At 39.8% G+C, this 19571-nt stretch overlaps 1 protein-coding gene across 1 annotated transcript; it reads left to right on the forward strand.

Moving 5' to 3' along the window:
• The first annotated feature begins 3332 nt into the window (after positions 1–3332).
• Positions 3333–4942, forward strand: LOC143213011 (cilia- and flagella-associated protein 276). The gene is made up of 3 exons (XM_076432434.1): positions 3333–3628; positions 3855–3995; positions 4541–4942. Exons 1-3 carry the CDS (start codon positions 3425–3427, stop codon positions 4736–4738), a joined length of 543 nt encoding a protein of 180 aa, XP_076288549.1. The 5' UTR covers positions 3333–3424; the 3' UTR covers positions 4739–4942.
• The last annotated feature ends 14629 nt before the right edge of the window (positions 4943–19571 follow it).

Below are 19571 nucleotides of genomic sequence, written 5' to 3' on the forward strand. Positions count from 1 at the left end.
GCTTTCGAGGCTTTACAACGTAGTGCGCGACCTTTCGATCGTTTGATAAACGAAGCCGGGCGGGGCGGGGGCGTTCTTCCGTGTAAAAGCCTACTTATCTGACCGGTCGTAATTATCGGAGATCAGATCGTCGCAACAATTATCTCGTAAAACGCTTGGCGAGGCTTTGCCCATTCGGTATTCACGGATAAATCTGTGATTCGCGATCGGTGTTGATTCAATGCGAGCAACGTCGCACGTGCGCCGATGTGGACGTACGCAAAGCTCCCGCAACCCGAACTTCAGCACGCGCCTCGATTATGCGATTACGCGATTACGCGTGTCGGCCTCCGGTATCACGGTTACGGGGGTGCTGAAGGAGACGCCTCGTGGATGATAGTACATACTGGGAGGGCGCTCGCGCGCATGCAATCACACGGAGGAGTCTTTCTCTTTCGTTGCCCTTAAACGGGGTTCTAACGCTAACGAACGCATCTGTCGATTCAGCCAGTTATTCTCACAAATCTGCAGTCAGTTGCATAACTTGGTTTCATTCGTACAATATTTCGAGGAGAACAGGGGAGAATAGCGGAATAGATTCGGACCGTTTGTTGTTGTTGTTGTTGTTGTTGTTGTTGGTGAAAAACGGATCCAACTCTCGGTACATATCCGTGGGCTAAAGATCAATTGAATAAGAAACACCGTAGGCAGCGTAGCACGAGATTCTAATAGAGGCATAGTTGAGCGTGCATGTCGATCGGTATATGTATGTATGTAGCACAAGTCACACGGGATCGCGATGGCGCAATGCACCGTATCTTTCGCAAACAATTGGACATTTAAAAACGCGGTAACGTGTCCACGGACGAGTGTATACTTGGCCTGTGAACCGGGCTAACAGCAAGAATAGGGACGGTAGAGGAGTGATACACAGCGCCGGCACGAGCCAACACGTGGCAGCGCAGCTTTATACAAACAGCATTATGCACGCTCGTGCTAACATAAATTACTGCGGGTTTAATATTGGACGTCGACGTTGGCCATGGCCGACCACCTCCTGAGCAAAACATGTTAAATGCGGGGAACGAGTCACACACGGCCGACTCGCGACTCGGCCCCAATGCGTGCTTCCTTCGATTTTTCTCGATTTCAGGTGCCCTTCTATCGTATCAACACTTGCTTTTCCCATTAATCCCTATCATTTAAAAATAAAATGTTGGCTGAAGGCTGAAAAGAGATTTCAATAGATTGGAGGTCAAGTTCTATGTATAGTAGAATATTTTTAAGAAAACATTTGAATCAATTTATAAAAATATCTGTTTGATCATATTAAATTTAATGATATGTATTTCCATTTACAAGCAAAATTACCTCCTTACTACATACATATGTACATGTTTGCTGGAAAATTGCGCCGAGTATTAGACTAGAAAGACGTGGCAGCTATCTTTCCGATAGCCCTCCCTCATTTCGCAAGAATATGTAGGAAATTGGTTTATTTCGCTATACGTTATGTGGAGAAGGATTGATTGGTTCACGGCGCGGCGTTCAGATAACAACAACTACATATTGACGGTGAAGCCGCCCGCCAAGAGTGCGATTTATTAAGAAGCTCCAAGTACTTAACACTTGGAGCGTCACTAGAAGATTGATCGCTCGCGCTCGGGGCTCGGGTAAACTCTAGGTCCTAGTCCTAAGGACACCTTGTTGCCAGCGAGTTCGCTACCTGCACCCTTCGATGCTCTGGGTTTTTCCCTGGACGGGTACGCGTCGCACTGTCGCGTCGCGTCAAGTCGCGTCAAGTCGCACACGCTGCCCACTCTCGACACAATCTCGACGTTCGCTAATTCGATACACAAGTATTTCTTACAAATATTAAGTAATTCAGTTTCTAAATAAATTAATTAGAGAGAGGACAATAAAAACTGAGTGATCTTCATACGAGTTTCATTTATGTGCATCAAATTAGTCTTTAACAGAATCATGATTAACATGAACTCTTCATTAGAATGAGTATCCGTATCCATTACTTTTTTTAGTAAACGACCCACACATCCACAAGTATCGAGTACTGAATTTTTATTTTGCATTTTTCGTATTTCCGTCAACTCTGTCCTAGTTTCGTGTCCGCGATTACAAGACAATACATATTTTAACAGGGTGTAGGAAGAGTTTAATCGCTACATCGAGTGGGACACAAACAGCTGTATTATACATGTATGTAAGTATGTATATGTATGAATCGCGGTATTCGAGGAAAGTCCGGGTTAAATTTCACAATAAGCTCTTTCACGGCGGCTGCTGAACGTGAAACCGCTTGTAAGCGACTTCGGGGAGTCTTACGAGACGCCCTTGGGAAGTAGCCTGAGCGTCTGTAAAGGCGAGAATGAACGAAACGAGAGAATGGGAACGGGAATGGGAACGGGAACGGGAACGGGAACGGGTTCGATAAGTGGACACCCCGCGGAGAATGACGGGATGCAGACACCGCCTCGGGTGCGGCCGGCATGAATTAAAGCCGTTCCCCGGCTCTATGAATGGATCCAGATCAGAAGCGGAATTCTTCTTCGCGGAAGACGAACCTTTCGTTCGAGTGCATTCGACAGCGCGGCCGCGTCTTAATCTTCGTGAAACGGAACCGAAACCGGATGTTCATCCTTGAATTCGAACGGTCGAAATTGAAAAGGCACAAAGGATATCGCGTTATGTACATACCACGAAGATCTTCGGCGGGTTTTTCTCAAGGAGCTATTTGGGAAGAGTGTAGCGCATATGTACATATATAGTACAATATGAATCGACAGTACATTTCGAATACGTACCAATGCGCTTCTGCACTGACACGAGTACGAAAAAATTGTTTAGGTTTAGATCGATAGATAGGAAGGATATACGGAACGGAACAGCTCAACTTTTTGTTGATCCGTATGTACGAGCCAAGTCACGATTGTTGTTCACGACGCGACGACGATGTAATTCTCGCATTGGTTACGTTCGGTCTGATCGAAGTATGTACCTATGTACCACACGAGTCAGGCTTGTGTTTCCTACTTTTAAGGGGTTACATAACATGTATAGAACCTACTCGGACAATAAACAAGTCAGATATATCTGAGATTCGGATATAATCAGTGATATAATGTTCTACTGCTGTGTATGCTAGTATTGTATTTGAAATTTGAATAAGGACTTTGCAAAGTAGATTTTTTCTTTGACCCGACTGCAGTCGCGTCAGTAATGTCAGTATCGTTTTCGTCGATCTAATCGATTGCAAACTATTCGACGCGACGCGACGTCGCGTCGCGTCGTTCAAGCTATTCGCGATGAAATCGATTTCTTTACCGTTTCGGATATGGGGTTGAGGTTTCTTCATTTTATCTTATACAATTTTCTAGCATTTTAAAGGGCGAGTGCGAGAGCTGTCAGCAAAATTAATACCATCACGATGGAGAATCCGGATTATGTCCGAAACCCTTACCCTTTGCCGGAAATATTTCGCGAAGGAGAATGGATACGACAACCGGTTCTGGGTAAAAAAGTGTTTCCGCAAGATAGAGACTGGACCGCCAATTTGAAACCCCATGAACGTCTTTTTGCCCATCACACGTTAAACAGTATTCGAAAGGATAGCCGACTACGCAGATCGAAGGTAGGATCAGACTAGATTTTTACTCACGAAGAGAAGTTTCCACTGTGGGTTAGGTTTCTTGTGTGTATCGAAACTTACAAGTTAAGGGGGGTAGACTCGTTTCCAGGATTCCAAAGGTGCAGGGTGCGCGTTCTCGTTTCTCTTCTATGTAAATGTATATCTTATTACAATACAATCTCGAAACTGATCTAAACTCTGATAGAAATTGCTGAAAATTTGCTTTCAGGTGCCAAACGATGCTCTCGATTTGACACTTACGACGATCTACGTTCACAATAAAGACACTTTGGTGCCCAAAGTGTATGTTCCTATGCAACCAGAGTCATTAGGGAGAAAGACGTGGCGCGTTTTGAAAAATAAAATCGAGGTAAATATCATTATCGAATCTCCGCAATTCAACGCTATTAATTTTACACCTATAACACTTTTACCGAAAATATCTTCGTTATTTTTATAATGCATAATACGAGAAAATGTTTCAAGCAGAAAGTGTTTGGTTCAGTGAAGCGCTTATCGTGACGGAGAAGTTTTTTTCTCTAGCTCATATTTTCTAATATTGCAAGGTCATCGTCGTTTTTTTTTGTTTTTTTTTTTAATGGAGTGACGTATTTTGACTATAGTGTAGAGTGTAGAGATGTCTTTCGACAATGTTTTTGTGTTTACATGAACGGAAAGTTATGCTTTTAGTACAGGCATGGCCAATTAGTAGCTCGATCGGAGGCATTCTCAAGAAATACCCCGCGCGTCGGAGTGATCTAAAATTTTCGATTATGTACTATAATTTTTTCATGAAATGGAACAATTTCCATGGCCCACCCTAGTGCCCATACTCCATACGTTCAGTAAATATTATACGCTTCCTCACGATGATGGCGAAACAGATGTTAATTCCTTTTTCTGCAATCACTTTAGAAAGACAAGGCGCCAACATTTTTTGACGAAGACGAACGAGATGCGGTGTCGACGTTACTGAAACATTGTTACCGTGGCCCGTTGCCAGAGCGAAGAGTTCATCCGAGTAGCGTGAAATTAAATATCACCGGTCCACACTCGGTTCAATCTAATCCCGGATACAGTCGCAAAATCGACGGAACTTTTTACAGTATTTAAACACGGATTTGTACGATGTTTGAAATGGAAACTCGGCCGGCGAAGCTAAGCTAACAATCGTATTTGAGGAAATTAAATCAACGATTTTACACGATTATCATTGGTATCACGTGGATTCCCCAAAAACCACTTTTATGTGTTTATGAACGGGTATCAATTTGCAATCATTTCATTAATCAATTTATATTCTCGCAGTGGCTTTCCGTGAACGCACGTTCTCCGAAGAATTTTTCTATCATAGTATCTCCTATATCATAACGTATTTCATTGCGTATTGATTAAATATGCATTATTATTACGGGTACCCAAAATTTTCGGGTTTTCGCATATTTATATCAATTTTGGTTGTCGCACATCCCTATTTACATATGCATTAGGTTGCTCCGAAAGTTCCTTTTATTTTCGGTTAACCCTTTCAACTCCTTAGTCGAGCGTGACTCGACATCGGAGAAAGAAAAATGTATTATAAATGAAACGAGTTTTTCTATGTACATATTTGATTCTTCCTTTGTTTATTTAATTTCTTATCATTTTAGTTAGAGAAACAAATACAAGTTCCACAAATATAAATTACAACAAAGTTTCAGAGCTATATTTCATTGATAATTATAGTAGGCAAAATTATTTAAAATAAGTAGCAGTCGCGAGGAACTGTCCTTTCAAGTCAATTTCAAATTGTACAACACTTGAATGATAGTAAGGACTTGTTGGGAATAAAATTGAAAAATAATTCCGAGTGCAAAGGGTTTTCATGCTTCCAATGCAAATTTAGACTGGAGTTGGTAGAAACCAAATAGAATGAAAGGATAAATTGCGTATTTTTTAAATATGCTGGTGTTATCAAACGATTAGAAACGTGCACATTGCGAAAGAATGAACTTTTGGGACAAACTAATGTAATGTCACGTTGGACACGAGCAAGATCCTTCACGAGGAAGGCGCGGCGCGGCGGAGCAATCACGAAGGTGCACTGTTTGACATTGCCGTTCGATACGCCTCCGAGAATTGTTAAAAAGACAATTTCGCTGCTAGTGAGAAAGAAAAAGGGTGATCGGGCACGAGCCGAGGAGGAGTTTTCGTGACGAGACGGTCGCCGCACCGCCGCGGCAATCATGGCCGGATTAGGCGTATGTATAAGGATCGAGGTGTCTACCGAAAGAGGGTGCCCAGAGGGGTCGTAGCAGGTCAAACGGGGATAGACGTCTGCACGGGGTGAAACATAAATGATATTCCATGAGGAGCATATGCGTGCGGAGATGGCTCCACCTCTGCGACGTTATGCGACGAGGGTGGCTGCCACCCCCTATGGCAGCGGGGCGCTGGTTTATTACAAACAAGGATTACCCGGGTAATGGGACATTCTGTCCCTTCGGCTGCTCACCAGTGAGAACGTCCTGTGCACTGACTCACGCGCCCGTATAATTCTCTCTCTCTCTCCTCCTTCTCTCTCCGAGAACGAAAGGGCGCAAAACTGTAGCTGCAACCGGGAGATCGTCGCCAAGATTCCAGAGGGACTGCATTATGGTATCGCGATATCCGCCAAACAAATTTGTCAACACGATCGAGATTGATACGAGTGGCTGTAATAATAAGGGAGTGTGTGGAAACCGGAAATCGGGGCCGGGGGTTGAATGAAACTGTTAAAATTTTCAATTAGTTCCGATTGATACATACCAGTAAGTTTTTGGTTGTTCACTTTACTACAATTGAAAAAGTTCTACATAGTATGTATAACAATAACCGTTATTCTGTTTTGAAAAAGTAAATTGTTCTAATTTATTCTCGTATCTAACAATATGTATCTACATACTAGTACAATACTCTGGTATACTATTCTACTAGGATGTACATTGTATGTATTCTGCTATATTCTGCTATGTATAGCATACGTATTGCAATATGTACATATATGTATGTATTCCAGTATACATATTTCTACTATGTATATTTCACACATATAAATAACTTATTATTTATTAGTATAAATAATTTCTCGTTCGGCGAGCATTATTTGCATCGTTGAGTAAGCGTCAATCGTGGCACCGAATCGCATAATTCTTTTGTGAAATACACTGCGCGTCGAATGTCTATTGACGTGGACACTTTTTCTTTCCCAGATGGGGTGCGCGGGATGTGCTGGGAATAAGGGTAGAGCGATCTGAGACCGTCGTCGTGGGTAACGATCGAGGTAACCAGCCAATTACTTGGCTGAACGGTTTTATTTGTATTTAATTCTTATTTAATTTACTTTTTACGGTCTCCTTCGTCGGAGATTCGTTAACGAAATGGAAGATTTCTACGTCGCGTCGCGTCGCGTCGCGCGTCGTTGCGAATTCATCGGTCGTAACGTGATGCGTCGGCCGTAATTAATTTCGACAAGAAATATGGAAGAAAAATCTGTCTGAACATTACAGTGGAACCTGCAAATAAGCAAATCATCCAAATTTCTCGGAGAGAAATGTAATTCGTTCGCAAGATCTTTAATCCTACATGTAAGTACTGTATGTACTCCGCGAATTTATGACACTTTGAATTTCGTTATCGAACTCTGTGCATATTTAACTGCGTGAAGATGCATATTCAGTTTCAAGATTTTCCTTATTACACATACATAACTCCAATGATATTGGATGTACAGATTTGAGGCAGTCAAACAAATTATCTTGAACTCTTGATGGTGACTATGAGTGGCACCATTATAAATTGCTGTACCATTATTCAAAATATCGTTTACATTATTATACATATGTGTATGTCGGCAAGTATCTAATCAATGACTAAACTTTTCGATATTGTATATGAGGTATTGCACCATATGAGGTCATATCCATAAAATTTCAAAAATCATAGGGAATGGAAATATTGTAAAAAAGGGTTAAACAAAAGATTAATCCATGTTTGGTAATGGTAGGATGCAAGTGCCACTAATGTTCCATCCATTACTCATTCCGTCCATGCACCGCAAATCATAGAGCCTCTAGCAAACAAATAAACAAGTAGAAATAAATAAATAGCCCGCGTTCGTGGTGTGCGTTCTGTCATCCGGCTGGATCTATTTCCGATGTAACCAGAAAAACAGTTAGCTGATATTGCTTCCTGCACGGACGAAGGCGGCCGCCCTCTTTTTCCCGTTGGTCGAAAGGAAGCCGGATTAAAAAGTGAAACGGGGGTAAAAAGAGAAGTTTCTAAACGACGGTGGAAGGTCAAGCCCAAGATTACGAAAGGCTCGCGCGACGTTTGCTCGTTAATTAGGGAGTTCTAATTATAGTAAATGCGTGAGCAGAGACAAGGTACGCGGAGATCGTGCCACGGTGGAAGCTCCAGGGATCAAAATGCAACCCTCCACGAACGAGCCAAGATTACCTTCGAGGGTCCTCCAACGCCCTCTTACCAAGGCCCGGGCCAACCTGCGACGAGAGAAGAGAGAAGAGAGAAGAGAGAAGAGAGAAGAGAGAAGAGAGAAGAGAGAAGAGAGAAGAGAGAAGAGAGAGAGAGAGAGAGAGAGAGAGAGAGAGAGAGAGAGAGAGAGAGAGAGAGAGATAGTACTCCTCTCTAGCGCCCAGCCACTCTCAGATATCACCTAAAATAACATCAGCCTGGATCCGCTCGCCCGGATAGATTTTACTGCCCTGTGTATAACAAATGGATTAGTATTTCGGTAGACGCCTCTAATCCCCTTTCGTTATGAGCCCCGAAGATTATACCGATTATCTGTCCCTGATTTCGGTCAATCGTCGCCGGCTATTTACGTAGCCGGCTGCTTTTTTCTTTTTTCCTTTCTTTCTTTCTTTCTTTCTTTCTTTCAACGAAACAAATTGCCGCAGATTCCCATGCAACGCGATCGAAACATTCTATAACCCTCCGACAGCGGAAGCTGGATCTCTCTTGACCCACAGTATCAAAATCCTCATTTAATTACACCCAACCATTTTTTTACAAGATTCACACGGTCCACGCTAAAGATACACACGTATACATATGTATATTATTTCAATTATCATGTTACATATTTGATTTCATAATTACTTCCACGTTTGTGATCACTTTTGAGTTACTTGAAATATTATTTCAAATAACATGTTATTTTGTTGCATGATAATTTCGAATAATTATTTCAGATAATCGTGGAATTGTTCTTAGAAAATTGTATCAGTCTCAAGTCCAGTTTATATTAATCTATGTGTACATATGTACATAGTTGCATATGTATTATTTTGAGGATCGTTTCTTTTGACCTGAACTTGAAATAAAGAAATATCGATGTACGATATTGTAGCATGCAATTTGATGACATTGCTATTATCTTGAAGAAATCGATAGACAAGTAGACAAGTAAATAGATCGGTAAAGAAATAAATCAATTATTTTTATTTTCAAAGAACAGTATTGAACTGAACGGTGCGAAACGGTGGTAGTTAATGTACCTGTTATATAATTTATAAAATGTATAAAATCAGAAATAAAATAGAAACTTGTTGATAAAAAATTTCGTTAGAACAGCAGAAAAGGAACGAAACATGAACCATCTGATTTGTAACACGTTACTCGTACTGTTTGTAAATCATGCAGAGAAAGTATGTGAAACGCTCTTGCCTGTAAAAATAAATAATGCGAACAATAGATTGAAACACGCACGATCTATTTATTTAAATAATACATAGAGACAGTCGCAATGGTGGCACATTCTCTTAGGATCCGTGATCACGCGACCGTGATTTCGTTCCCCCTGTTCTAATAGAAAAGACAATTGAAGCTGAAACCCCTCGAGCGGAACGACGCGACACGACGTAGCGCGGCGCGAGCTGTGTTTTGAAATAAACTTTAAAACGTTGTACAAACACTCGAATGGCGTGGAAACATATTGAACAGAAATTAAAAAATAAGCTTCGTAAGCTACCACTACCATTCGTACACATAGATCTGACCTCCTAGGAAGCTGGTGGTTTTCTCACTGTGAGGGGCATTGCCAGGGGCTGAGAAACCAGATCTCGACACGAATAGAGGGTAAAATTCCGACCACAAACCTTCTGCTATTTGATTAAGCACGTACGTACCTCGTAAGCTCTCCGATATTTATTCTGGCAAACAGGGAAGTCGCAGCTTAATTCAATTTTAATAGTAGGTGTATGTATGTATCGAACTGTTCGTCCGAGCGAACGGCGATATTTTTGAAAACATCGAAATGCACATTTTAGTTTGATCAAAAAAGTGATGCATCAATTTTACAGTAACATTCCTAACACTATTATTATAGTTTTCAACGAAACGGATTTTTAATTCGTACATTTTCCCTTTTTTTTACGAACAAAAGATGCCGAAATCATATTTTCAACTATTGTATTATATTTTAAAAATTAATTTTCTCTTCGGTACAGCATCTCGGTATCATGTTACATTTTTTGAGCAAGTAAAAATGCGGAGAGATGCGGTCCAAGTATTTTCTGTAGAAAATTAAGTATATTTATTATAAAAATATAATAATTTCAATTATACATATATTTCATGAGCTAACGAAAAAATTATTCCAATTTCAGTTTCTAGGGAAAATTGGCTTGTTGTAAGAAACGTTATTCGGTATTAAATTTTTGTATTATACATATTATGTACATACATATGTAGTTGAATTTTACAATAAGTTAACGACAATGGGAAATTCGTTCTTTATATCTGCAAAGTGCGTTACGTTTTGTAAAATCCCCTGTCGTTACTGTGGACGCAAAATAGTTTAAGAGATTTTTGGAGGATTTATCGCGTACACTTCATTTCATGAATGGCAAACGTCGGGAAAAATCACTGACGTCGTTCGTTTAATACAGCCTATTTCTGGCTGTCCTTTATAACGTCGTTTGCGGCTTTGTCTTGACAGTACGTAGGTGAATAAAGTCGAGGAAGCAAAAATGGGAACGAAAGGAACGATAAAACCCGACGGGTGCGGGTGCGGGTGCGGGTGGTGGCAGTGTGCACCGCGCTGATAAATATAACGTAACAAGTTCACTGGAATAACAACTTCATCCCGCCAGGATCAATGAGACTTTGCCGCGACTTTTACGCAGAATTTCCTTCCGCGTAAACGTATGCGCGCCAGAAATCGAAAAGATAGCAAATCGATCATTCCTTCTATTATCTTCTATTTGTCACAGTTACACGAGCGTTCACAGTTCAACCAATTTAACGATATGTACTTTAATATTAGATCAAGAACAGTGAAAACAAGTGAAATTAACCCTTTGCACTCGGAGCTATGTTAACTAGTGACTTTTTAAATTTCATGGATATGAAATTGGTACAATACGTCATACGATACCTAAATGTTTAGTAATTGATTAGATACCGACATATTTAACGATGTAAATAATATTTTGAATACCGGTACAGCAATTTTTAGTGGTGCTAAGGGTTCAATTTTATAGTAGAACTTTGGTCACGTAATTGTGCCGAGTCCCGTAACATGACGACTTCAAATGACCCGTGTAACTTAAATTATTTGGTGTACGAACGAATTTCCGAAGCAAATGTTCCATGGTTTACAGTTTACAGTGCTGTAATCGTTTGCGTATTTTTTTTTTGAGCATAAATTTTTGACATCGTCGTTGGAGTCTTCCGTCGATTAATACATATCGAAATTGTGGATAAAGTGTATTTATATGTGTAGCTGAGAATAGAAATTTCTCTATAGAAATATAAGAATAAAATAGTTAAACAGAAATAATTGTTTCCAGAGAATGTTTGGAGTGTCCGTGTTGCATATGTGTTGTCGTCTACTTACGTCTGCAAGAAGCGTAAATATATGTTTTGCATTTGTACGAGTGGAAAATGTGACAGTATAACGACACAGGGGTGCATGCACCCTTCGTGCGAAGATTCTGCAACGTAGTCACGTGGGAATTCGGACATGCGTTTCTGCTCCCCCACAAGCCGATCCTTTGGTACCACGACGCGGCGCGGCGCGGCGTCGTAACTCACAGTGTCATTGTTAGCCTTTTTCCTCTTATTCGCGTTCCAAAAACGTCGCCGCGCCGCGCGACGCGAATGAAAAGTGTTTCTCGTAGAATCGAAGAATCGATTATTCCTAAAAGAAAATACAAAGGTAAAAATTGCGAACTTGTACTCTACAATTGAATAAAAAGAATCGTGAAACGGTAATGGTCCACGTAGGTAGAAATTCGATTGATAAATTCATTTGTCAAGTATTGTATGTATATCCATTTAATATCTAGTGAATCTACTGAAATTAATTTTAATCGACTAGAGACATTTCGGTCTGGTATTTTTCACATTACATACTATGTATATCGGGAAACTGCTATATTTCCAAATACTTTTTATTTGAAACGCGTATCGCTAGCTCCGTCAAAAGCGGTATTTACGAAACAATTGATAGGGTAACTGTATCGATTACTGCGGTATCATGCTTCGATCGTACTTTATTTCAATATCATTTCTAATTTATCACGACGTAATAATATGTGCAAACATTTTATGGAAGAATAGTGTATCCTGAATATGTACAAACAAAAATGAATACAACATAAGAAAGCATTAAAACATAAAATTAAAATAAAATGCAAAGAACAATCGTTTGGTGATCGACATAAAAGAAAAATGGTCTTATTTTGACCTTTCACGAAGAATGTTTTTTCAAGTCCTGAGATTATGAAGATATCAGAAAGATTGACAATTTTGTTTGCCTCGCCAACAAGAATACATTCTCATTGAATTGTACAAATTTATTCAGAGAGAGAGAGAGAGAGCAAAATACTTATTTTTTTACGTATTCTAATCTCATTGGGAAAACATTCCGCAGTAAAACGTACACCCGCGGTAATAGGTACACGTACCCTAGATCACTTTAGCGAACCATTGCATGGTACATACATAGTGCCTAGATCCCGTCCGCCGTCCGCCGTCCGCCGTCCGGGATTAAACGGTCTTTCTTATTAAATCGAAAGTGAGCATTTTGACATTTCTATCGTTTCCCGCTTGCTTTATTTCCCTCGACGCGTTGGCTCTGCTACTTTTTCTCCGCAACACACGCGTCGGTTCAGGCACGTGGAAAATATGGGAGGCGCGGAGAGCACGCAACACGTATAATAGATCTGTAAGTTACGAATCCCGATGGGAAGCGTGTGCGCAAGAATTACTTACTAGCGCGAAAGTGACTGACGTTTGCGTCAGTCCAGCCCGTTTATCCGGAGGGTAAACGGCAATTCGTTATCTGACGATTTTGTGCTCCGTGGAACGGATCAGGCGACGTTAATATGTGGACCAGACGGAACGGAAAATATCAACGAGAATGCAGATAGGGATATGCCGTAATTGCTTATTCGACGTATGAACCTCGATGAGAGGTATACATAAATGGTATAACACAATATGTAGCTTGTCACCGATGCGATGGATACACAATTGAATTAAGAGATGGATCTTTGCTGCTCGTTGATATAAAGTAGAGACGTTTCTATTACCCCCAAGTTTATATTTTAAATTTTCAATATGTATATACATAGGCCCACATAAAACAGTTGTGAACAACTTCTCGTATTTTCTCTGTACATATGTAATTCCGACCAATTGCAATTATTTCTGTAAGTTGAGTTACACGGAAAAGTCGAGGATGTCGATTTGTTCGTAGTCGTGCGACAACTGACTACATACATTGTATGTATGTACATATGTACTGTGGTCATCGAAACTCTTTTATAGGCAGAAAATGTGCCGAAAATGGAAAGGTGCCTCTCTTCGCCACGACGCGACGCACGCCGCAAAGAACACAGCGAACAGTCACCGCGCGGCAATGTGCCTTGATCGGCAAGGCAAACACACACACGTGTCATCAGCGGCAAACCCTTATATGTATTTCCAAAATTTTTTTCGCGTCACGTAGTAAACCGATTGTTCTAACTCCTGAAGACAATCCAAGTCGAATGGTCCAATATTAAAAAGCTATGGTGCTTTAGAAAATGTACCAATATTATGTATTTTGATTCACTGCATGTATGTATTTCCGTGAAAATGTATACTTGCGTGAACCGTCGTGATCTGGCAATAATTATCTAGCATTTGAATAATATGTACATATATTATTTATAGAACACATAGCATTGTAAACGTTGTACATATTTTTCGCTCATACACGTATGTATGCACCTACTTATGTATTTATGGAACGTGCTGCCACCACGACAAACTTTGTTCATTCGTTCGTTCGTTCGTTCGTTCGTTCTTTCGCCAAGTTACGATTTCCCGTAGATATTCCACGAACGTTGCGCGAATCGCCCTGTCATGATCAGCGATAAGATTAGAGCTTCGATCGTGCGATTAAGCTCGATGACCACTGTTCAACCGCGTATTTCAGCGAAATTTTCACGAGGTTTAATATGTATACCAGCCCTAGTCTAAAAAAGTATCAAAAGTATCTCAAGTATAGCAACAGAAATATGAAATGTTACATACATGTAAAATGTATTGTCACAACATATTTACATGGCAAATTCTTATTATAATATATTTGCATGTATCAGCTAAGAAACTTTCAAGTTAAACAAGTTTGAACCCTCTCGGTTAGACTTTAGATGATTACGAAGACACTTCGCCCAGAGATATCTTAATCTTAACAGTATCTGCGTAATCATTTGTCGGTAAGCGTAATCTAAAACTTCTTTTCAATTAAATACGTATGTACATACATATACATATATGGTATGTATTTCTGAATATAACGATCAATCGATAATACATATGTATTAAGAAAATTGAAAACGAAAATACTTTTACCGTTTACCTTAAACCTCGTTCGTTCCTAGTGTCGATTTGTCGCATTCTTCACTGGTTGAATTTCGGTTAAATTTTTTAGTAACGAGGAGCACGTTCAGTGTTATCGTTATCGTTGCAAGTTATTACCGTAGAGTTGGCACTGCACCTTTCACCTCCAGTGGAGGAGCTGCCTACTATTACAATACAGATACAATATGTATTGTGTAATTCCTAGCTTTGTTACCAAGCTTCGAATAAGTAGTTGTACATATTTCCCTTTCCTTAATAATTTTTAATACATAGAGGACTGTTACTCGAACTTTATTGCTGGCTGTAAATCCATGAAGATCCGCAGTCTATGTATTCATTACAAACGAATCAAATTTTATTTCAGTAAAAAGAAAGGCGTAACATTCATATTTGTTAGGCTTTCTTCAAAATCTCGATGACGAGTGCGGCTCGTTAAAATACGGCAAAGGGTTCAAAATAATGTGATTTAAAAATTTTGTTAAACTTTCTCGCACGCGTCACTTTCTCGCTAACGATAAGCGTGACAATGTCGGAATAATAAGATCACCGTGTTGCAGTCAGAGACAGGAAGAATTTTCGTGGAGAAATGTTGGGAGGCTGACGAGATCGGCCAGGTTTAATCGTTTCTCGTATTTGCGTAAACCGAAGAGAAGCGATAGCGAGCGAGAGAACTGCTCGTTTGTGTCTGAACAACACTTGATAAGGTTTTATGGCCCGCCAGTCATCGTCGAGACGAGCCGCGGCAAGCCGAATCAGTAAATTGATATCATGTCCCGCCCAACCGACGTGAATTCACTGCTGAAAACCGACCCGCCGAAAGAAATGTGTCTGCTTCGCAAATAAAAAGAATTTAGGCGACCGAGGGAGGGAGAGGGGGTAGGGGGCTGCAGGGAAGGAGAGGGTGCGCGGACGAGATGCCATTCGATAACGGCGAGAAACGTGGCTTCGTTAATTCCGCGGCCGCCGATAATGAACATCAGCGAATTGGTTTATTGCTGCTCAAATTAGCAAAACGTGATGGATTGCTGACGTCTTTCGGCCCGTTACAAGAGACGCTCATTTTGGCAATGTTTATTGTTCGTTTATGAATTATTGCTGATACCGGGCCCTGCACTTCTAGCGTGGAAAAGTTTCGGTGACGCTCTGGCTCGAGTTTGCGAACGGATGAATTCTCCTTTTTTTTTCTCGGAGATTGTTGCGCGCGAGTATGACACATTTTTCGTATTAATGATTATAATGTATTGGGTCTTGCGACGCGTCGAAGGACTACCGCGTTACTCGCATACAGCGGACTCAAAAAGTATTTCAACTGATCCAAATTGTAACCAATTGTAAGCTTAGTTTGTCTAACCCCCATTTTTATAAGTATATCAAACTTCGTTAAGATCTGCATACATATAAGCAGACTGCGACGAATTTGAAGAAACTGCAATGAAATAAAATCCTATTTTTAATGGGAACACTCTTTGTAGATCCAAAACAAATAAAAATAGTACTTGAATTCTATCGAATTTTATATTCTAGCATTTTTTTGAAAAGTTCCATAAGCCATCGGATGCATAAAGATCCGCAGTCTATCTATAATCTATGTATAAGAATTCCCTTATAAAAATGACAAGATTAATTTTATTCAGACTTACAATTAGTGCGACTCCTATTGTAATACATACATATATGCTCTACTAAAGATATCTATATGTATAATATAATAATTTCTTATGAAATCATTGTTATTACTTCAATAATTGTAAAATAAAAAATCTGGAACCAGTCATTTTGACCGGTGGTGGTACGTTTAACGTTAACCCTCGTACACTTTTCCGAAATAGTTGCACAAACGTTGTACATATACATATACATATACATATACATATAAATAGTATAAGTATACATATAGTATGTAGTATAAGTTATTATATGTAGAAAATGTGGGCACCCGAGTACATATCCGGGTTGTCAACAGAAGGGCTGAAGCTGAAGGGTGTTTCTCGATTAACTCTACGATGTATGACGTATGATGTTGGCTCGTCGAATGAGACCAATCCAGAAACTTTCGTTTGTTTCACCGATTTTCGTCAGATTTCGGTGGTCGTCGCGCCGGTTTCCCCGAGTACATAATTCGTTAGGTCCTCGGTCAATTATGCGAACGCAGCGCGATGGCGCGGCGTGGCGGCAGTGACTTGATTTTGATAAATGACGCGTCGAGAGGGTGTAACGGACCCGCGAAAGAATTCAAGGAACCGATGGCTCGGTTCGCATGCCACGCAGGATGAATCCGACCATGAAGAGAACTCGTTCCTACGGTGGGTTTGGTAAGACGGGGATACGCATATATTGACGGGGTGGAGGGTGTCTCTCGTTCATCATTTCATTGCGGAAGCCAGAATATTCATAGACTACACTTCGCAGCCCCGGGAATCCATTGCCGTCCCTCGGAAAGAGAGACAGCCAAGCTATGGAAAGAGAGAGAGAGAGAGAGAGAGAGAGAGAGAGAGAGAGAGAGAGAAGGGGTCGTGATATATGACAGACCAGCACGTGGCTCGTTTCACACCTTCTTACCAATCTTTGTCCTCACTGTCTTCGTGGAAAGAACTTATCTTTATGTCGGTCCTTGAACGTACTTTCGGTACACATATGGCTGCATAATAGGTGTGTACGTCCCCGCATTCTTCCGCCGGAGAAAATGATCGTCGTGTCGTAACCGTTATTTCCTCGATTTCCCCCGTTCCACTCTGCCATTCTCGCATAACAAGAATTAAATAACACTGATAGCGTCGTCGGTGACCGTTGGTTTCCTGTTACATATATACATATGTATACATGTATATATGTATATGTATATGTATGTGTATATGTATATGTATGTACAACGCCACCCCGGGACAAATCTAATAAATAGACAGAGGATTTCACGTGCATTCATAAGAAAAATTGAGTACATAGCTGTAATTTATAATAAAACAGTGGGAAGAAGATTAAAAGACTTGATAGGAGTATGAACATATTATGTACATACAATTTTGCTGACCTGTATGCATTTAGAGCTTCTGAAAAATGTGAAAAAATGTCAGGATATAAAACTTGATAAAATTTTGTATTATATTTATTTACTTTGGTTTTACACGAGGGGGTTACTAACGCTAACCATAAGATTTTGTTTGTTTCTACTTTCTGAAGATTTGCCTATAAAAATTAGAAATTGCATAAACATCCGCAGTCTACTTATAACTTTTCATTTTGCATAAAGATCCGGTGTGTACTTGCGTTTCATCTACACAAATCAATTTTTATTCCACGAAAAATTCTCAAATCTGAGAACTTGATATTAAATCGTGTGTACATACATATATTAAAATTGTCACCGAACTACTACCTACATACTGCTACTGTCAAATGTTTGCAGATTACTCGAGTATGACTTGATTTATTGCGTGAGAAATCATCAGGACCATTCCCGGTAACTTAATCGGTCAGCCATAATCAGGGGGTTGCGTTTAATTGGCAGCAAGGGTTAACAGGGCCAAGTACAGGCACGCTTTCTAGCGGTTTTTATAGCAATATCGGTATAAATAGGGTCCGGATAATTATTTTAGGTACAGGCTACTTAATCCACGCCACGGTGGGAAAATAATTTGCGACATCACCTAAGCCATTATAAGTTATGCGGAGCTTCACGGTAAATGAATCCCGTAACCCATAGGCCATAGGCAGACGTACAATGCTTTTCCAGTCATTATTATCCACATAAGAGATTAGTTGGAGACCATTACAAAATTGTGCCGGTAACGTTCTTTCAAATCCCGTAATGATATATGTATGTATGTATGTATGTATTGTTAAACCACGATACACTTGTAGGTATACTTATGCATGTAAATATGCAATGAACAAGTACGGACGGAGTATTGAATGCGCTCGTATTATCGAATTTAACTTTAGCACTTGTGACTCGGAATCACCACTAAAAATGGTTACACCATTTTTCAATATACATATGTAGTATTAGTTTACATTACTATGTATGTATTGTATCAATTTCATATCCTTAAATTGAAAAAAAAATCATATACATACACATACAATACATAGTATGTACAGTATTAGGTCGTTCGGAAAGTCATTTGTCATTTGATCCACGAATTGTGGATTATTCTGAACTGTGACATACATAGAGATAGAATATGTATGTATGTATAGTACATGTTCAGGAATTTTTGAAAGTCATCTACCAAGCAAGTCAACGTCTTTTATACGGCGCGATGCGATGTTTTTTCGTGCAAATCAGAAGCAATCGTTGAAGGGTGAAAAATGGATTTGACTGTAGGACGCTACATACTTGTATCAGTTTCAACTGATTGAAATTATTCGAACAGGAAGTATTGGAAACGACTGCAAAAGTTCTTCGAAAGAAAACCTAGCACTTTTTATGGGTGGCATAGCAGTCAACGGTGTTAACCCCTTGCATTATGATTTACGATGACATCCATCGTATGCATATGTATACATATGTATGTATACATACAATACATATAATACATATTTTCTCTAATGGGGGGATTCGGGTTAAACTTAATGTGATATGCATATTTAATAGATTGTTTTGGAAATCTTTAGCACATTCTAACAATAAGACAAGGGATTAATAGACGTTTTCTCAGTTGTTCCGGATCTTGTTCGTATGTACCTGTGGTAATCTGTAATGAAAATTAGTCCAGATGCGACGCGTCTCGCTTAGCAAAACGCGAACGGAGCCGTATTTGCATATGTATACGTTTATGTACTCGTATACAGTCTTATTTATTATCCCTTATGTGTGGACATGTGCAATGAAAATGAGAAAGAAACATATGTAATGAGTGTAAGGCACAAACATGTATGTATTATACATATAAAGTGAATGTGGTAGCGTGAAATGAAGAAATAAGTGTGCAAATTTGTCAGTCGTTGATTGAACATCGTTTGCGTTACATGTATGTAATATGTTTTGTTAAGTACATTACATGGTTCGTTTATAAACATTGATAATTCCATCTACCGCTTGAACATCTTC

Source organism: Lasioglossum baleicum, chromosome 10 (assembly GCF_051020765.1).
Source record: "Lasioglossum baleicum chromosome 10, iyLasBale1, whole genome shotgun sequence".
Taxonomy (NCBI): Eukaryota; Metazoa; Arthropoda; class Insecta; order Hymenoptera; family Halictidae; genus Lasioglossum; species Lasioglossum baleicum.